This window comes from Vidua chalybeata, chromosome 6 (assembly GCF_026979565.1).
Source record: "Vidua chalybeata isolate OUT-0048 chromosome 6, bVidCha1 merged haplotype, whole genome shotgun sequence".
Lineage (NCBI taxonomy): Eukaryota > Metazoa > Chordata > Aves > Passeriformes > Viduidae > Vidua > Vidua chalybeata.
The window spans coordinates 20118906-20138993 of NC_071535.1; the positions used below are offsets into that span (position 1 = coordinate 20118906).

At 40.8% G+C, this 20088-nt stretch overlaps 1 protein-coding gene across 6 annotated transcripts in view; it reads left to right on the forward strand.

Annotated features, from left to right (window-relative positions):
* The first annotated feature begins 1224 nt into the window (after positions 1-1224).
* STON2 (stonin 2) overlaps positions 1225-20088 on the forward strand; it is a 68399-nt gene continuing 49535 nt past the window's right edge. For 2 of the 6 annotated variants that reach the window (XM_053945264.1, XM_053945270.1), the window contains exons 1-4: positions 1396-1791; positions 5468-5591; positions 15999-16207; positions 16638-16892. In XM_053945264.1, the coding sequence (XP_053801239.1) occupies positions 16120-16207; positions 16638-16892 (343 nt within the window). In that variant the 5' untranslated portion in view covers positions 1396-1791; positions 5468-5591; positions 15999-16119. Of the gene's footprint in view, positions 1300-1390; positions 1792-5467; positions 5592-12632; positions 12846-15998; positions 16208-16637; positions 16893-20088 lie in introns of those variants that run through there. The other 4 variants (XM_053945266.1, XM_053945267.1, XM_053945268.1 and 1 more) reach the window with 4 other exon arrangements.

A 20088-nucleotide genomic window follows, 5' to 3' on the forward strand; every position in this document is an offset into this window, starting at 1 on the left:
CCCGTTTGGGGAATGTGTGAGTCGTGTGCTCTTTTCTCCCAGCCGCCTCTAGCTGGCACTCATGTCGGTGCTTTAGGACACGCGATGTCCCCCCGCTTGTGCCACGGGGGCTTTGGGCTTCGGTTCGAGTGTTCTCTGTAATGCGTGTCCCCACACTGCTCTGCACCAGGAGCCCCTTTGAAAGCCCCTTCGAAACAATCAGGTGAACCAGACATGCTAAGCTGCTGAGGGTAACATCAGTTGTAATTACATGCTTATCTTGCGCTTTGCATTTGAGATTTCCCAGTGGTTTTGCACTTTTTAAAACTCTTAGTTCACCCAGAGAAGAATAAAACTGCAACTTTCTTTTTGTTTTCCTTTTTACTGTCAGTCCCCATTACTAATTAAGGCTGTTATTAATCATGTTTATTGCAAATGGTCAATAACATTTCTCAGCTTGCAAGGCTGAATTTTCTAGGAAGCTCTTTGGTGACTTGCTACTCCCTCAGCTCTCCAGAGTCATTCTCTGAGTCTGCTAATGGCTGTAAATGTACACATCTGTGCTCACGTTTGGGCTAATGATGCACATGTTCATTTTGCATAAGCTTGCTTTCAGCTGGAGTGTCAGAATTGTACTGGGGTTAGAAGTTAATTTTGCCATAAAGACATTTTCATATGCAAATTGCTCTCTGAACTATTTAAAGGCAGAAATAAGATTACTATTACAATACAATTTATTTTATTAGGTTTGTAATACTCTTACAGTTTAACAGCTTAATCACAATTTGGTTCATAGACATTGTATTAATTTATACCTGCTTAATCCATAATCCGCAAAATTCATCAGGATCCAACAAAAGAAGTGAGGTGCCTGTTAATTGGTGTTAAAAAGTGTGTACACGAACTCACTAGTTACAAATAAATAGCGTTGTATTTAAGCACGCCCGTTGAATAACCCCGAGCAGAAGGATATTTTGTTTGCATTATCGATTGTCATTTGCACATTGCTATTTATTTTTGCCCATGGGTGAACAGAGACGGCAAAGTCCGTTGCCTTTGAATCGTACTTAGAAGCGAGCCCTAAGAAACTTGGAAGAGACCGATACCACCGGCGGAGCGCCGCCACCTGTGCGCGGGGCCGGCGCTGCGCGGCGGGGCCGGGGCTGGGGCCGCGCGGGGCGGGGCGGGGCGGGCCCGGCCAATGCGGCGCGGCCGCCGCCGGGGAGCGCCCAATGGGGGCGGTGCGGCCGGGCCGGGCCGGGCCGGAGGCGATCGCGCCGGGAGCGCGGCCGCAGCGCCCGCGGAGCAGCGCGGCCGGCGGTAGGTGCGCGGGGCCGGGCAGCCGCGGCCCGCGGGGAGGAGGGGGCGCCCCTTGCTCTGCCTTCGGAGCCTCGGGGAAGGGGGGCCGCGGCTCGGGGCTGGCAGAGCACAGTAGAAACTGGAGCCGGGGAGCCCTAAAGCGAAGGCAGGTGGCCCTGCTGGCGGAGCTGGGGCCGCCGCCTGCCCCTCGGTGCCTGCGGAGCGGGGCCGCCCGAGGTTCCCGTCCGCGCTCCGGCCCTTTCCCCGGCCGGGGTCGCGGCGGCACCGCTCCCGACCCTGTGTACCGAGTGTGGACCCGTTCCCCTCGGTGCCCGCAGCCTCCCTCAGGGCCGTTCTCCGCGGAGGGTGTTGGTGCCGGGCAGCCCGGCACCCGTCGGGATGTGCGGCTGTGCGCTTACGAGCGGCTCGGCTCTTCGGCTGCGGAAGGGTTAATGCTCATTAGCAGTAGCGCGGGGAAGCTGCTCGTATCCACCTACCCCTCAGCTGCTCTATGTAATTACTCATGGTTTGGATGTTTTTCTTGCTTGGGTCCGCTGAATTGTGCTGCTTTTGAAACGCTTTTCTGCGGTTCAGATATTGCAAGGCAAACAAAAATCGCTCGCTCATCTTTCTGTTGTCGCGTTTGAATACGCTATGTAAATTGTAGGTTTAAAATGCTCAAATTACATATTTCCATGCAAAGTGGATTTTTGTGTTGATATACGATCAGACAGCCTTTTCTCTGCCCGTTTGTTTAGTTCATGTGTTAAGTATTCTTCCTGTGCTGCATCTCTACTTTTCTCTATTGATTTTCCTTAACTGTTTTGTAGATTAATTTGTTGTTATCAGCCTCAAGTTTTCTGATTTTTTTCTTTCCCATGGCTTAATCTTTTTGAGACTTCAGGTTTCCAGAGACACAAAAGTTTTAAAAATGCTCAACTGCTTGACTAGATTGGATGATGCTTTGTAGCTTCTGTCTTCTCATACTTTAGTTGTGCCTTTTGCTGGGAAATATCCTTAGGATAATTTTGCAGTATTGGTTTGAGGGCACTTTTGGTATTGTCAAGGCAAAAATTTGACAAACATTGGCATTTCTTTACTTGTGAATCAGATATGAATCCTTCTTGTCTTCTGTGAAATGTGTATTTTGCAAATTACTAGTCTGGGCAAGTAAATTTCAAACTACAGGTTGCTTGGAAAATGATTGTGTTCGCTAGTTCTGGCATGTGACTCTGATTTTGTTTTTTTCTTTTCTCTGCCAAGGTGATGGAAACATACCTTGCGTTAGACAGACAAATGAGATCTGGACTTTGCCTTAATACTGTCCAGATAGACAGGTTTATTTTCATAAAATTTGTGTTATCACCAAAAAGCTTAAAGAGCAGTTTCCCACATCTCTATGAGATGTATTATCTGGGATTATGCAACACATTGGACTTTCCTAAATACTTAGTTTCCTAATGACTAGGTTGTCTCTTCTCTGAGAATTTTCATATTTGATTGATTATAATTTAAATAAATGTTCACTATGAATTATTTTGTTATGTCATGCTTTTTTTCAGGTAAATCTTTGACCTTTTCTGTATATTATTAATGGCTTTTCATTATATTCCTATGATGCTTTAAAGTACAAAGTGAGTAGCAGTAACTGCCTAGCAGATCTAGCATACAGGTTTCCTTATATATAGAAATACAGCTGGCAACTTTAGTGATCTCTGCTCTTTTACAGATTTGGCGTTTAAATTCTTTTTAAAATATCAGTGTCATCAGAAGCATGACCATTAAACTTTGCAGTAAGAGAAAAGGGTCAGATATGTTTTTCTCTCACATGATGCAGTGTATCTCAGTTCTGACTAGTTGTACATTCTTATAATTTGTGTCTTCCATTATCATTAAGGACAGAACAGCATACCTTGGTCTTTAACTGCAGAGCTTTCCTTGAGTTCCTTGTATCCCTCACTACATCAGTGGCATAATTAATACTCTGTGTGGTTGATTTAGATTACAGTCCAAGGGATGCAAGGTAAAAAGGTAACAGCTACATCTCAGTAGTGGCCAATTCCCCATGTCGAATCCTTCTTTGTGCTGCCTTGCCACCTGTCTTGTTAAGAACTAGCAGCTGGTACAGTTCCCTGGTTGAGAAACCCAGACTGTGTGTGGGTTAAAACCATATTGTGAGTGGGCTAAATACATCATGTTTATAGAGTCCGTAATTTTCAGCTATCTCAAGTCTGGCATCAGCAAGTGAAGATGAGAAGTGGTATTTGAGTGTGTTACAAACCTCTCAAGATGTTTTGCTCTGCAAGGCTTCTGTTGCCCCTGAAGCAATGACTTTTCCAGTCAGTGAGACAGTTTCCAAGGTGGCATCAGCTGTAAGGTCATGGCTTGTGGATTCTCCTGCTCTGACACTTGGCTCCTTGTAGTGCCCTTTCTTCATGCAGCTTTTAACCCAGGTATTGCACTGAGGCTTTGTGCAGTAAGCCAACAGAATCAATTTTGAATTGTTGAAGTTCTATTAAAGGCTGTCTTTGCAACACCATCAGCTTTCTCTTTGGAAGCTGGAAAACCAAAAAGATATTAGGAACTAAGCTACAGAATTATAAGGTTTCATGTGGTGGTGGCAGTCTTCTAACACAATCTTTGCCATCTCAAAGTTGTGTTTATCTAAGACAATCACAGGTCAGCTTGGAAAAGACAACCTTCAAAAGGCTATTCTTGGCTAATTTGTCTGAACTATTAGTTGCATTACAAAAAAAAAAAAAAAAAAAACAAAAAAACAAAAGTATTCAACTGCATAACCAGATTATTTTGTCCTCAGATGTCGTAGTACATTTCTTTGGAGTCCATCATCACAGATGTTTTCTTACAGGATTGTGAAATCTGCTAATGGATGTAATAACTTCACAAGTGGTTAACCTCAAGGAAGGAATGCCTGTCATTGTATGTGTCGGGTATGAGCATGTGCTGTCTTCAAGACTATAGCTGTAATTATGACCACAAGAATTTGAGACCTAGGAAATTAGAAGCTTTACAACTCAGCTTGTATATCTGGAAACTTTAGGGATTAAATCTTTGCTCCTTGTTGGTGGTGAAAGGTTTACCAGGACCTTAAACAGGGCCAGAAATCCATCTACAGGTGTCTATGCAGGTGAGACTGCTTCCCAGGAAGGGATTATGTATCCCCTATCGACTTCTGCCATCAATTTTCAGTGTCTTCTAAATGTTCAAATAAGGTGAATGGTGTGGAACATGCTGGTTTTTTCTAAACTGAAAGGGAAGTAAAATTTCAGAAACTGTGATTGAAAAAATTTAGAAGACGTAGTCCTGTGTCAATACCAAGGAACACACATCAGTGTTCCAGATTTCTTTTCTGAAAAAAGCTATAGCTTAAAATACATGAGCACATTATTTAGAGCAGGAATGCACTTTTAAAATGAATGTCCTGCATTTTTGCATCTAAAAAAGATGCACATAAACTGATTCTGTTTGGGATAAAACTGAGCAGAAGGAGGACGTCATTTAATGTACTCAGAGTGCTAATGCAAATTCTGTCTAGAGGATCATTTTGGAGATAATTGTAAGTAAAAACCACAAAAAAGGTAGTGTGAAAGTTGTGCCCTTAATGCTAAGTATTTCACTCTACCACTCAGCTCCTACTGGTAAGGTTTTATGCTGTTTACTAGTGTAAACTTAGGATATAGTCTCTTGACCAACTTGGCAACCCATTTTTAAATTTACATTATAATTATTCTATATTGACAGAAAAAAATACAAGAAAAGGAATAAATACTGTAGAATAATGCTGAAAGAGTTAATAGCAGACATCAATGCTAGAACAATGTGTTCCTTAGATATACATAGAAACAAACAGTGCTTTTTAAATAATAAAATAAGTAGATTACTGGAATGTATAGCTTTCTTATACATCAGTTCTACAGACAACAATTTCTGAAGGGAAACCATAAAATTAAAGAGCTTTTGCTCTCATCAATCCCGAAAATCCTTCAATAGGTGCTTTTTTGACAGTAAGTATTTCCCATAACACTGAAAATATTTTACAGCAGTGTAAGGTTTGTCAGTCAGCTGCAGTGAAATGTCTAGAAATGTGTGTAAGACTTCCTTGAAGTTTATACCCTTAGATGTGAAAAAGACATGCAAGTGTAAGTTAGTTACCATACTCTTCTTGCAGGGAGATTCACTTCATTTGAAAATAGATCAGGCAAAGGACCCTCTGGAGATGTTGTGCTCCTTGTACTGACTATGTCTGGTGTCTCTGGAGTTAAAGGAGGTGTGATTCATCTTGCTTTCTCAAGGTAAGAGAACTAAATGTCTCAGCACAACTTCTTCAGCTTGAAACAGAGGGCAGAACTGACCAGTGTGCTTCAGGAATCTATGGAGATGCTTTGGTAGTTAAAAACTATGCTGATACTCAAAGAGCAGACAGTGTGCTCCAGAGCTGAGATTCAAAGCCTGGTCCAAGGGCCAGCAGACCTGCCTGGTGAGCTAGAGAGAAAAGATGTCTTTTTGCTGAGCTGTTTCTTAATTCATTATGCTTTTTTAGGCCAAGTTTTAGTTGACATTTATAGACATGAATATTTATAGAAACCAGTTATTTCTGTGGGCTCTTGGGTTTGCCAGCTGTGAAATGAAATGAAAGAATTATCTTCAATTTACTTTTGAAATAGGGGGTGGCTATACGATACAGTAATTTTGCTATCTGAATCAGGGGCCTCTGGTGAACAGAAGGTACTATTTTGCAGAACTTCATGGTGGTTTTGTGGTTGTGTGGGTGATGGAAATGCATGAAAAAAACATCTACTAAGCATTTTTGAAGAGAAAAGTACTACTAGCTGCAAAGCTGAAATTAGAGCTGGTCAAGCTCCGCAGCACAAGGCCTGTTTATTTTCTAATGGAGCAGTTTCAACTGAATAGCTGTAAGGAAGAATTTGGCCTATGAAGTTTAATGATTAGTTGCTGTTTAGTTGCCAGCTGCTCCTAATGACAGAAGCTTGCCAACAGAAATGCTTCTTTCTCTCTGGTCCTTGCTAGGTTGTTTCAAGTTCACCACAGTTCAAGTATTTACCTGGCTAAAGCTTATATTCTATATATAAAAATCATACGTGGTGGAACCATCAGGTGCATGCTCCCAAATTTATCCTAAATTAGCCAGTACATGAGTTTAGCACAAGGAATGAGATTTCAGTTGATAGGTGCATAGATTACTTTGGGGGCATTCACAGCCAGAATCTCAAGTGTCACTGAAGAGGATAAAACTGAGGTAGAATAGATTTGGCCGATCTGGGCTTTCCTCTCCTAAAGAACACGTCTCTGACCTCTGCAATTGAATAGTCTAGTCTCTCTGAATGGAGGCAGCTATATTAGTTTACCACACTACATGCAGGCTCAGAGCTTGACACCAGCATTCAACTTTTTTTTTTCCCAGAAAAGTTTGCTGATTCTCCCTGTATCCAGTCCAGGCTATTGATGTGAATGTGCTTGGAGCTGATCATTAAAAGATGATCTCATGGAAGCCATGCAATAACATTGGTATTAATTATTTGATGCCCTCTAGCATGAGGTGCAACCAGTCCTTCTTCCTGCAGTTGTCGCCGTGTTGCAGCTTCCTCAGCAAAATACTGAGTGTAATAAAATATGAGTGCCTTGCTGCCTCCATATGCAAGAGGGGCCTGCATCACTCACACCATGTGCCTCTGCATCACTTAAAAGATCTCACCTGGATAGGTGGCCCTGTGTCTTGGATTCCTCTTCTGGAATGCACAAGGTAGCCTGCTGTCTCACAGGCACTATCATCAGGGTGCTACCATAGAGTACCACTATTAATGTGTGTTAGTAAAAACAAAACAGTCTAAAACCTCAATAAAACCAAAATCAAACAGCAAAAAGTGAAGGATTTTCTCATACCCTCTGTTCTACATCTTGTTAGTGTACTGTGCATTCTTATGTTTTGACAACTAAACAAATACAGTTTAGGTACAAATGCATTAGACATACTATTGCAAACATACTCTTTTGTACTGTGTATGAACTTAACTTGTCAGGAACTTTGTTTCTACTTCAGATATATTTTTGGTAATACTATATAAAATACTGGGTACCTTTAAATTCAATCTTTGCACAAGCTTTTTTTTTTTTTCCCTAGGGTTGTTTCTTCATTCTCTTGAAACAGGAGTAGCCATGCTAAAGGAATAGAACCATCATGTCTAATGGGCCTATATTTAGGCTGTCTAAAATAGAGTGACAACAAACATGATATTTGTGGGTTGCCCTGAAGGATTGCAGTGTCCTGGCATCACATTAAGTTGCGTTTGACTCTTCAGACCCTGGAAATGAGGAAAGACTGGTTGGATCATCGAAAGAATTTTCTGCCAGGGCAAACTTGTTCCTTGTTCTGTCTCCTCCAGAGTACTGGATTTTGTCTGGCTTTAAACAATCAAGCAGGGTTTCCTTAAACTGGGAGACAACTTCACATTTTAATGTTGCCTTTATCTATAATAATCAAGAAGTATCTCCTTTATAACAAAAATCCCTTTTTAACCTCTTCATAGGAAGGGTGGTGCTGATACAGATTAGAAATTATAAAAGATGTCACACAGAAATAAAATTACAGAGAAATAATTTATATGTAAATAATTGTTAGCTACATGGAAATACAGAGAAGGCTTGAACAGAAGATGACTTTCTCGCTCAGTGCTCCTAAGCACCCTTTTGAGCCAACATTCAGCACAAGAAAACTTCTTTGCTTTCATTCAGGGCTGCATCACTTCCTCAATAGTCCTTGTCTTCCTGATGCTTTCACAGTTGGATTCTGTGTTTTTCTCTCACTCTGAATCTGTTCTCCCATTCTGTGCATACTCACAGCTCAGACAGATCAATGCCCATCCTCTCTGTAGGCATACAGCCTCCAGTGAAGCATCTCTCTACAGAATTCAGTTCCTCCCTTGTCTTGAATGTGACTAGTGTTTGAGGGCTTGACTTCTTTCTTTCTTGGAGATTTTTTTTGGTGGGGGGGGGAGGGGATTTCTTTTTTTCCTCTTCCCCATCTTAGTCAAAATGAGAGTTTAACTGATACTGATTGATGGCAAATAATTGTACCCACCATCTTCACTGAAGGTGTTTTTACTCATCTTCTAGCATTTATCTTATTTGTAATCAGAAAATAAAGCCCTGGTTTCATTTGTGCAGGTGAAACACTGCACAATGGAATTGCCATCCTTACTGATGGAAGCCGGATCAGTTTTTGAGTAGTACAGTGAATACTTGAAATGCAGTAATTTGTTGCAATGCATATAAGCAGTGCTGGAAAGTTAATATCTGTCGCAGTAGGATGGCATTTCATACAAGCCAGGTTGTGTGTTTTCTAAAAGAGTGTTTATCATCCAGCATGATATTCCAGTAAACTTATGATACTCCCTTCCCTTTTTCTTTTGTCATTAGTCCCAGTATAGAAGAAGGACAGGTAGATAGGATTTTATGATCTGTGTTCACTTCTTGATGGCTGTCTTCAGTGATGTCAGGCCGTGATGGCATAGTTGGTTCTACAGTGATTAATTGTAGAACATTGTGCTTTTTGAGTTAGTGAGATAACTTTAAAAAACAGTTTTGTAATCATCACAATAGCAAATAAAGTACAGGAGCTTTTGGGGGGTTTGGTAAATGGAATACGTCTGGCTAGCTTGTCTGTGCAGAATTTAAATGAGAACATATGAAAACATCAATGTCAGATGTGCAAACCAGGTCATTCAGTGGGAAATTTCTTTTGAAACACGCGTTCCTTGTATGACTTGCTTTTTGATGTTTGAAAGAAGAAATCTATTCTTAAACACAGTTCCCTCCACATACTGTGGATTGGAGCATCAATTTTATACTATTGTGTTGTGCAATAGTTGTGACCACTCCAAATTCACCATCCTGGAGCAGAGAAGAATCTGTGATACACATAATGGGCAGGTGTTGAAGTCTGGGATCTGGGTGCTGCTTTGGACTTCTGCCCTGTGAAGGCCTTGAGAAAACAAGGAAGAGTAGTAAGGACCCTGTACCCACCCTCTGCTAAGGGGATGTTAGCAACCTCTCCTCCCTTACTGCATTTACATTTCCTGCTGCCTACTATGATTACCAACAGAATTTTGCTGAACAATGTAAAACCTGAACTATTCTAGTCTTTGAGAAGAAAAATCTTAAATTAGTGGTTTTTTCTTCTGTTTTTTTCTCCTATTTGTAAAATACTGACCAGGGTGGGGAGGAAGTGCCAGATTTTAGAGATGCAAATGTTCTGCTAAACAAATTGACACATTGCCTCTTTCCTGTGATCTTGTCCCAGTCTAGCTTGATTGCACTGTTGCTCTGTATGGTAAGAGAAGCATTTGACTGATTGTTGCCTCAGAATCTAGTTTGAGTTGAAAGGTTGGCAGTTTGGGAAGCTGTCCTTCAAGTTCCCATGCAACTACATGGCTTCAGTTGCACTTTGAATGAATCATGTACCTCGAGTGAGTTATACTGAAAGGCCTGAGATACAGAACTTCTGTTTTCCTGACGTGACTCGTGATGTGAGCTATCACTGTCAAACATTTTGTCTCACATCCTCCTGTGGTTTTTGCCTGCTGTATATTACTTCTAATAGTAAAAATAAATACATAAAAATTCCTATTTTGTTTTGCACTGCTGGTCTTCTACAATGTTTTTCTACATTTCTCAAACTTTTAGGAGTACAAGTAATAGAGGAGGTTGTACAATTTATCTCCAGCATCAGACTTTGAATCTCTGTCTCTCATTATGAAATATCCAGAATCCATGAAGTGTTTCTGAGGCATAGCCTTGGCAGGAGAAGACATTATTGCCTTTTGAACTGCCTAAATATGCTGGTATTGCCTGCAGGAGAGCATTTTAGGTGTCTTCTGTCTCTCTGTGGAAAACAGAGGAGCTTCTGTGGCAGATAGATTTGGTGCAGAGAAGACAGCAGCTGTTGACCTTCCAGATATGAACCTTGATGCAAATATTCCTGGAGGAGATGCTTATGACTTTCTTACCAATGCATCCTGTGCAGACTCTCCTCTCGTACTGTCACTGAATTGTGAGCTTCCAGGAAAGCTGGGATGTGTGTTTGTGGCATATGCTTTTATGGGTGCTGGAAAAATAAGGTCATTCCAGGTCACCTCAGCTTTTAACTCTGCTTCTGCCACAGACTTGCAGTGTGGATTTAGGCAGATCACTTTGTATCTGTTGGAATAACTGGGAATGGTCATTAGTGTGGCTGCAGTGGGCCCTGGGCTCAGGCAGACCCCCAGGCTGCTTTTCTGCCATTCAGTGTGCCAGGTAGCTCTAGGCACCTTCAGTACCTCACTCCATCTCTGTGTCCAATCACCAGGAGACAGCACTAATGACCTACCTTGTAATGGCACAGTGGGCATTTGCTCTGGCTCTGCAGACACAGCACTGTCAAGGCTCTTGTTACCATTCACTTAGGTGGGATCCATAATGGGAAAAGCCATCCGTTCTCCCAGAGAGGCTGCAGGAGTTCCATAAGGCATGTCCATTTGTCTCCCTTTGGACCCTAATTCTTCCTTTCATATTGTGAGTTTTTGTTTGTTCTGCTTTTGTGTGAGGGTTACGTGCACCAGGTAGTGACTGAGTTTTGTAAGATATATCTGAAGTCATGAAGCTCATATAAAAGCATGTATCAGAGTAAGTAAAACTGGTCTAAGATCTAAAACAGAGTTTTACCAGAGATTTTCTCAGGGCAATTTACAAACTGGCAGAGCTGTATACGTGGAGAAAATATTGTCCATATTATGAATACAATAATCAACCAAATATAACTTTATTCCTGTCATCATCTAGCCCATTCATAAGGTAATCTTACCTCAGGCATTTAAGCAGAGGTTGGTAAAATTATTTTTTTCAGTAAGAATGATATCCAAATCCACTTCCTTTATTTCATTGGGTTTCTCAAGTTCATTGTTTTGGTTTTTTTCCTGTTGTTTAGCACTGTGTTTTGTTTATGCTGTTGCACCTTGAAGGTACTTGGAACTTGGTTTTGATGCTGGAGAACAGAGTTCCAATTTGGAGCTTGTTTATTATTCAGATCATGATGTGCTGATGGTCAGTGTTTATTTAAAGGCCAAGCTGAGAGGAAGAGCCATGAGCTCTCTCTCAGCTGGAAATTTGCCCAAGGCAGCAATCATTCCTCAGCTCATGCTACCAGAATAGTTCCATCTGTACAGGTTTGCCAAACACATGCTCAAGATAAAATTACTTATTTTTCCTTGAGGCTTTCCTGGTGGGAGTGAAGTTTGTTTGTTACAAGAAAAGCCCTGGTCAGTCTTTCCTTTTCTTGCTGTCCCTTTGGCCTAGTTTCTTTTTTCTTCTAAGTGGAATTTAACAGCTTGTCTAGTTGTTTTCCCACAATGGTCTCCTACAAAACCAAATGCAAACCACTGTAACCAGTTAATGTTTCAGTTCCTGAGATTGTAAGGGAATATATAAGCAAGAAAAACTGCATCACTGTATGGATTACAGGATTCTTTTCAATAATGTTGCCATGTAAGGCAATAGAGTCTATGCACTTAGTACAAGCTTGCTATTGATATATTTGGAAAACAAGAATGCAAACAAGTGAATTTCATTCTCAGTGTTTTTATTCTGACTTTTTTGTCCTGTTTTGCCATATAACTAACCTAGTAACTCTGGGTAGTAGTAACTCGGCCAACTGCAGCCTGCATCATATGGATGTAACTTGAAGCAATTGGAGAAATGACCCTTAGTGCTTAAAATTATTAATTGTGCTAAGCTGTTTCTTCTAAGCAGAGTTGAAATCTACTGAGAAACTGTTTGAGTTTGCTGTCCAAACACATGAGTAATTAAATACTTTGAATGGTATGTTTACAAAAACACCAGGCAATTAAAGATACTTCTGAAATCCATTCCAGTTACTTCTGATAGTTCTAAACCTCAATAGTGCCACAAACATTTCTACATATCAACAGTAGTACTGTTGGTGTTTGTACTCACGTAGAGTGTAAAGGTCCCACCTAAAGTGAGGGCTCACTGTACAAGGTGCTGGCTGTCAGACTTCTGGATAATTATGTGTCCTTCTCAAATACATGTTTTTGGTTTACCAAGATAAAGGGAGAAGGACAATGATATTCCTTTTTGTTTGTTGCTAGAGTAGAGTTTTACAAAAGGACAGATGTGTAATCACATCACAAGAAGGAATGGCTGTAGTCTGTGATTTTACATAGTTTTGAAATGAGAGGTTTCTAGTTATAAAAGCATTTTTTTCATTTTAGAATGAACCTTCATCAGTTTTCAAAAGGGTTTGTTTAATGTGTTTTTATCAGAACACTGGGAGGACTAAAGATACAAGGAGTTTTGTTCCAGCTCTATGATCTCTACCTTCTGGAGAACTGGAAATAACTGTCACCTACTTGTCACTCAGATTTGCATGCACCACTGTGAAACTGTAATGTGAAAATGGGACACCTGAAGCAGAAATTTCAGCTTCTTAGAGAGTTTTTTTGCCTCATGGTCAAGTCACTGCCTTGGAATTGATGGTAAGGATCACTGGAGTGAGTAGGTAAAACACTGCATTTACTGTGTAATAGTAGGAAACAAACAAACTTCTGATTAACATTTTTTTTTACCAAAAATCTCCTAAATTAGCTTATTTTTTTTTTTAACCAGTTCAGCACCAAAAGCTTAGTGAACATAACACAAATCCAGAAGTAACAATCTAAACAATCCTGTTCATGTAGAGAGAAAAAAAATTGCTGATCTGGCCTGGTAATATTTTGTTCCAAGAAATGTGTTTCCATCTGCTCTTGTTTGCGCTGTGCAGCATAAATTTTTGCTTTAATTGTAGCTCACTTGGAGTTTAGATCTATTTGTTCTTCCTAGTAGGCTCCAAAATTCATTGCTCTACAAATAGCCAGAGATGTTTGAGAAGTCTGAAGAGCAGGCAGGAACACTCTGAAATTCACTTGCACAGTACTCGCTGCAGTGTTTAAATAGTGGTCCTGACTGCTTTGGTATAGAGAGGATTCATGTTTACCCACAGTTCAAATGGTTCTTCTGGAGAGATTTACCTCTGTAGTAGTTCTGCAGATTGCAGCATCATTGTGTCAGCTGAATGCACAGTGGCACTGGTGGTGTGCTGGCTCAGGGTCATTGGTTCACAATTGGATAGGCTTAGGGCTTTCTCAAAGGGGGATTTTGGAGAGTGAATGAGAGGTGAAAATTTGTGGATGAAGTATTTTTTCCACATAGTCTGCACAGGTGTTAGCTATACATGATACATAATTCTGTACAGGCATTTAGGTCAAGGGGTGAGATTGAGGATCTTTTGTGAATGTTGAAAGAATGCAAAATTCTATCTTTTTTTTTTTTTTAGCCTAACATATGTATCCTCAAAATGCCTCTATTCTGAATATCTTTGAAGTTATTAGCTACTCAGACTGCCTTTCTTCTCTTTCAGGCTGCTTTTCTAAAGGGCATGATAACCCTGATAAGTCAACATAGTCTCTTTTATTTACCAAACTGTGAAGTCTCTAAGAAATTCCAGTCATGAGAAAGTTGTGTAACCCTCAATGTACAGTATTCTGATGCTTTTCTGGGTTTATAATGATCACTATCCATTTTAAAGTGCTAGTTTTGCTGTCTGGTACTAAGTGGATTTTAAGAATTATGTTTGTCACAGGGCAGTAGTGTACTAGAGGAAATCCATCTTAAAATAATGGAATCATTCTCCCATGTATCAGTACTGCTGAAACAGTCCATTTTCTTACCTCCTTTCATATCTTCCTCTTGAAATTAAAAAGAAAAAAATTAACTTTAAAATGAGCTCTACTGCAGTCTCCGTTCATCAAGGGCAGGCTAAACTGTTTTCTTTTTTCATTTCCTGCCACTTTGTGCTTCTGTCAGACTTTTCCAGGAGAAAGGGCAGGTCAGTATCCAGTTGTCTGGGAAAAGAAAACTTAGTTACAGATATTTAAACAAGCCCAAAACAAACAGTTTAATTGGTCACATGAAGAAAACAAGACACCAAGGTCATCCTCTCCTTCCCTCATATGACCTCGAAATGACCCTAAACATCAGATTTTTTTTTTTTTTCCTCTTAGCTTGCTTCTATGTTTAGCTTTGTAGTTTCTATTAACAGCACCCAAAATAGATATTATTGAGGGCAGGCAGGTGTACCTGCCCACACTGCATGGAGACAGGGGTCCTGCCATGGCAGTGGAGGAAAAGGGGCTCAAGTGCTGCTGTTCCTCCTGCAGGAGGGAACTGGTTGTGTAACAGGAGTGAGATATGCAGGGTGACTGGTCAGGGGGCCATGGGCTCTGGAAACTCTATGGAAAGGGGATCAGCCTTATGGCAGATTGCACTTCACCATCAGGATTATCTCTAGGAATTCTTTTTTGAGTTTGCAGGAAATTGTACATTTTGCATTCTGTTCTGTTCAAAAAGATTCATCTTCAGACACAAATTCCCTGTAGTTGTCAGGCAGGTTTGTGACTTCCAGACTTTTGAAGTTTTCAGCTTTCTTGATTGCTGATCTGCCTTCAGCCAACAAAGGACTTTGTGGCCCTGAGGAGAATAATAATGTTGGAAGCTATTTGATGATCTCTCTCCTTCAGAAATACTTAAAGATTGAATGCATTTAAATATGTCTGCTTTTTTAGGCCCAAATTTTGTTAATATGGGGTAAAAAGAAGTCTCAGTGAAGTATCTGTTCTTCTATACTAACATGAAGTTTCACTCTGAAAATAGGTCTGAGTTTCAGTATTTTCAAGTACTTCAATACCATGGTAACAAGAGCTTCAATACTTGAGATAATTGGGACAGAATTAGCATATTTCCCTAGGAAGAGTCTTCTGAGAGTTTTGAAGTGGTTTGCAAAACTGAGGTGGTCATGGGTTCTTGTCAGAGAGAATTTCTCTGCCTGGACCTGACCCTTCCAGTTACTAGCTAACAACCAGAGCACTTTCCCGTGCTCCATTCCATCTAGCAGATTCACAGATCTGTGTGGGGTGCACACCATTGGAGGGCCTACTAAATTAAGTTTTCACATCTTCACATCTGTGAAAACATTTGCTGAGCTAAAGCAAAATCATGCTTAACTCTGGACAAGTCTAAGATGGCTTTTAAAATTAAAATGTGAAGTTCTAGTCAAGCAGCAGAGTGGAAGTTGCATCTAGATGAGAGGGCAGCTCTCTATACCCACACCATGATAAGAGTCATTGGCCACTCATCCTCATTCCAGAATTAGCTACATAAATGTTATTGATAATGAAACGTGCAATTTATTGCTTGCTCTGGAGAGGGATTAGACATTGTAAGCAGCAAGGTGGGCAAAGACATGTTGACAGCTTGGAGTGGGGATTAAGTTACATCATAATCAAAATTTGCTAAACCTGGGAGAATCTCCTCATCTGCTCTTGCTGGGATTACGAGAGGCATGGCTCCTTGAGTGCTGGGTTTGGTGATGGACTGTTTTAACATGAAGATGTCTCATGCTTTATATGAAGGAGTTGCTCAAGTGTAACCCTCCTCTAGACACAGGTGACGTTCCTGTCTCAAAGGTGGCAGGGCTTTGACAGTACTGTGACTGTGGTACATTAATTGCTTTAACATTCTATTTTATAAAATGGTGGCACAGTTCCTCCCATTTAATTTTCTAAAAGACATAATCTACTTTCTTGTTTTAACAGCAGTTGAAAAGAAAGGGGAAAGGAGGTGTTTCTCTCCATTGGCTCATCATCAGCGTACCTCTCCCATTCTGCTTGCTCCTCCTTCTGATCCCCGAGTGAAGATGAGTGACCTGCTGCGAATATGACATCTCTGACAAGTGTCATTGCCTCCCACCAGTCCGAGTGGGTGTCCTTCACTGACGAGCTGCTCCTCCCTGTTCCCCCACGAGGTAAGCTCTGATTTTCTCTGGAACTGGTGAGACTTCCTTGTTTGATTTAGACCAACTACTGTCATGTATCTAGCATGGGAGAGCTTGCCTTCTACGCGGAAATAGTTTGTGCAGAGATTGAATTATCTCCTGCTACCCCTATGTAATAGGAGAATTTGGGCCAAAAAGGCAAATTACTCTCCTCGTGTGATGTAATGTAGATCTACTACAGGTTTTAGATCTGTGCTTCAAAATTCAAGACAGTATCCAATCAACCATGGAGGACATCTCACCTATTAAAATCAAGTGCAAGACTGCCCAGTGTTAATCTAAAAACCGAATTAGGTGAAGGAAAATTTCCTACATTTAATTGCAAATTTTAGATGTTTCAATAAAAACCAATTAAATAATGGTCAATCCTGTCAATCTTTCTATGTTACCTCTATTTTAGGTAGCACTGAGGCTCCTCCAGTGAAATGTTTTAATTCCTCAGACACATCCTCAGAAGAGAACCACAATGCAAATGGAGAATTTCAAGACCTTTTCTGCACAGAGCTGGAGGAGGCAGCTGAGCAGTCCAAGGTGGATTCTGCTGTGCTTGGTAACCATGTGTCTCCCAGCACTGATCTGTCATCATCCATCAGTGCTTGGGTTCAGTTTGAAGATGCACCGTGGACCAGTGCTTCATCAACCCACCCACAAACAGGTGAGGCAAAAACAATGAGAAAGTCTGTTCCAGTAAGATAACAAAGTACAATGAGAGCATACAGGATTTTTGCCTTGCTCTTTGGCTTCTCAAAGGTTTTGAGTAGTTTGTACTGTATTTTAACACAATATTATCAGAGCTTCAAAAAGGGCTCACACTATCTTTTTAGATTGAACAGGAAATATTTTCTTTTTGTAAAGAAAATGAAAGCCTTTTGTGATTCACTTCACCTGTGTCTTGACTAAGTCTTGGAGATTGCCAAAATGCATTCATGGGGAAAGAGCACAGAGGTGTTTGCAGTCGTGACATTTCTTACATAGAGGTATGAAAAGCCATTGAAAAAGTCCGAGCCATATTTGCCTCTGTAATCTGGAACCCAAAGAATGGTGATCACCTCTGTGATCATAGCCTTTACCTGGTCTTAGTTCCCGTATGCTTTTTGCCAGCAGTTCATTGATACCAGCAACTAATGTGCCAGTGCTCATCAGTACTTCCTGCTGTCTTTTGAAGCTGTGATTTAGCAGCTGGAGAATTACAAAGACAACAGACATTTACCTGAATTCCAGCACTGCATGCACTTTTCTTCAAATATAGCAGTTCTTTCTGACATGCTCTAAACATGAATGCAAATCCTCTGCCTTGCCTCATCAGCTTATGGTATCTGATGTGGCTATATGAGCTTCTAGCTTTTCTGCATGAACAGACTTCTGTCCTTCCTTGCAGGAGTTTGTAATTGCCCAAGAAAACAATAGTTTACTTTTTCATGTTTTAATTGTGATTCTCTCTTATTAATTCCACTTTATGACTGCTATTTATTAAAGCAGTTTAAAGAGTTTTAGCTTCTCTCTATACACTGAGTCCATCAGATATTCCCTGTAATATGAATAATACTTCTGTCAGAAAACTTGGATTGTCAGCTTTGGATTGGGTTTTGGATAAACCCCATCTGGTTTTCCATCTGCTCTTTTGATGCTACAGACTAGTACTTTTGAGACAGTGTGGTTAGACCTTTGTGTAGAAGTAGGGGAACCTTCAGGCTAAAAGTGATTTCTCTGACCTTCTTTATATTTATTTGTTGGTTCTTAGTTGTAAACACTTATTTATCCTTATGATGTGGAGAGAAGGAAGAGTACCCATGAAGTATAAATATGTAGAACTGAGGTGTTCTACCTCTCTCTCTAGTTTCATGGCTATGTGATCCCTATGCTTACTCATGCAGCCACATACTTTTTCAAATGGGGCTGTTAGTTGTTCTGACTTGGTATTTCCTTCCTAATGTTGTTATAGCCTTGTTAACTGAAAACCCCGTAAATGCATCATCTTAAGCAAAAAATAAAAATCTTTGTTCAACCTTAGTAAAGCTAATCATAAGAACAAGACTTCCATGAAACAAATTTTATGGTATATTACTTGATGCCTTACCCTTAGAGGGATGTGGCCCAGTCATAAGGTGTGTGCTTAGCAAAAGCACTGCCTGTTGGTGTGTGTTTCCAGTCACAGGGGACACTAGACTAGTCTGTAGGCAGAGGTCTAGGACACCCTGATGAGGAGAGTAGAGTAGACTTTCCAAAAGCATTGCAGTTTGAAGAAGACACTCATTTGTGCCACTGTAGAAGCTTGTCCTGTGTGATCCGTGTCACTGAGGGAGGATATTTACACACTAACTTTGGCATCTGACTGAGATTCATGGAGGAGAGTGGTTCCCCCTAACAGTCAGACCAGGATGATCTCCATGTAATTCTTGCATGGGAAGCTGTTACTCTATGAACTGTATAGGAGCCCTAAGGAAGTGTTTCCTAAGGATATTTTAAAATCCTTACTTATGAGTTGGTCCCACTCCTTTTCTTGACCCTGTATGATAAAGGGCCAGACCAGTGCAGCTGACAGCCTCTGAAGGGAAGCAGAAATGACAGCTCTTTGTTTCTGGCCCTTTACTTTGAGGGACATTTGACAGCAAGAGGTAGGATAACCATCAGCCTAGCTGTTCTCCATTATTGTGCAGATCACGATTTTTTCTATGGGCGGCAGCAAAGCTGGAGACCTGTGTACACTGACACCCTGAGAGGAAAGCCCTGGTGACAGCAATTACTCACTTCCAATAGCAAACATTCTGCATAAGAACAATAGCAAATACCCAGCGGGGGGAGGGAAGAGTATAAAGGCTAAGTACAAACAGAAGGATTGGTGTGAGAAGGATGGACACATTTGAAATCTGTTTCCTGTGCAGGCAGCTGTGAGGAGCAATGTCCTGGAGGCTCAGTGCCCCCGGTCGCGTTCCTGTCAGGGCTCCAGCGCTGTTAGGAAATCGTGTCTGTCTGTCTATCTGTGCTTGAGCAGCTGCTTAGCTGACCAGATAATTACCCAGGCTGCCTGGAAACACATTTTGAAAAGGGCTTGCAAAGTGGGATTTCCAGAGTGCCACGAGAGCAAAGAGGATGGGACCTCAGAGAGAGAAATGCTGTCTTGCTCTGACATTAGGGCTACAGTGTTTTGGTGCAGGTTCCCCCAAAAGCAAATATTTCTCCCAAAGTGCTCAGAGTCTGAAAAAATAGCAATTTAAAGACAGAGTGTCGTGGTTATCCTACAGGAAGTACATTTTAAAGAAAACCAAGGCTAATGCTGGACCCTTGTTGTTCTGGGAAAACTGAAGACATTATTGGGGGAGCAGAGGTTGGGGGATTGATGGCAAGAAACAGGGCTGAACAAACAGGCAAAGAATTTGGACTATGAAAAGAAAGGTCAAAATCTAAGGTACAGAAACAAAAAGCATCTATAGTAAGTCTCACAGTGAAAAGTATTTAGGATGTTCTTGTAAACCTTCCTTCTACCAGGTTGAGGCAGAGTAAATGCTAAGCAAAATGTTTATTTCAAAATATTTCTACATTTGGAGTTTATTTATAGTTAACTGACAGCTGCCAAATCATGTGGATTTCTCCTCAAGAAGCAAAAACCCTTGAGTGAGGCCATAGGAATATTTAGTCACAGAAATTATTGTGGTGTCCCATTCTCTGTTTTCCTTTTGCTGGGAAAAGAAGAAATTTGATTTTTGCTACAATTATTGTCAGCCTAGTTAAACTGTTACTGCCAAAGTAAAAAATGAGATTTTTAGGCTGACCCAAATGTTCCTATCACAAATGCTACACAATCTATAAATGATCACAAGCAGCAGGTGACAAAACATTTGCATTTGTTCCAC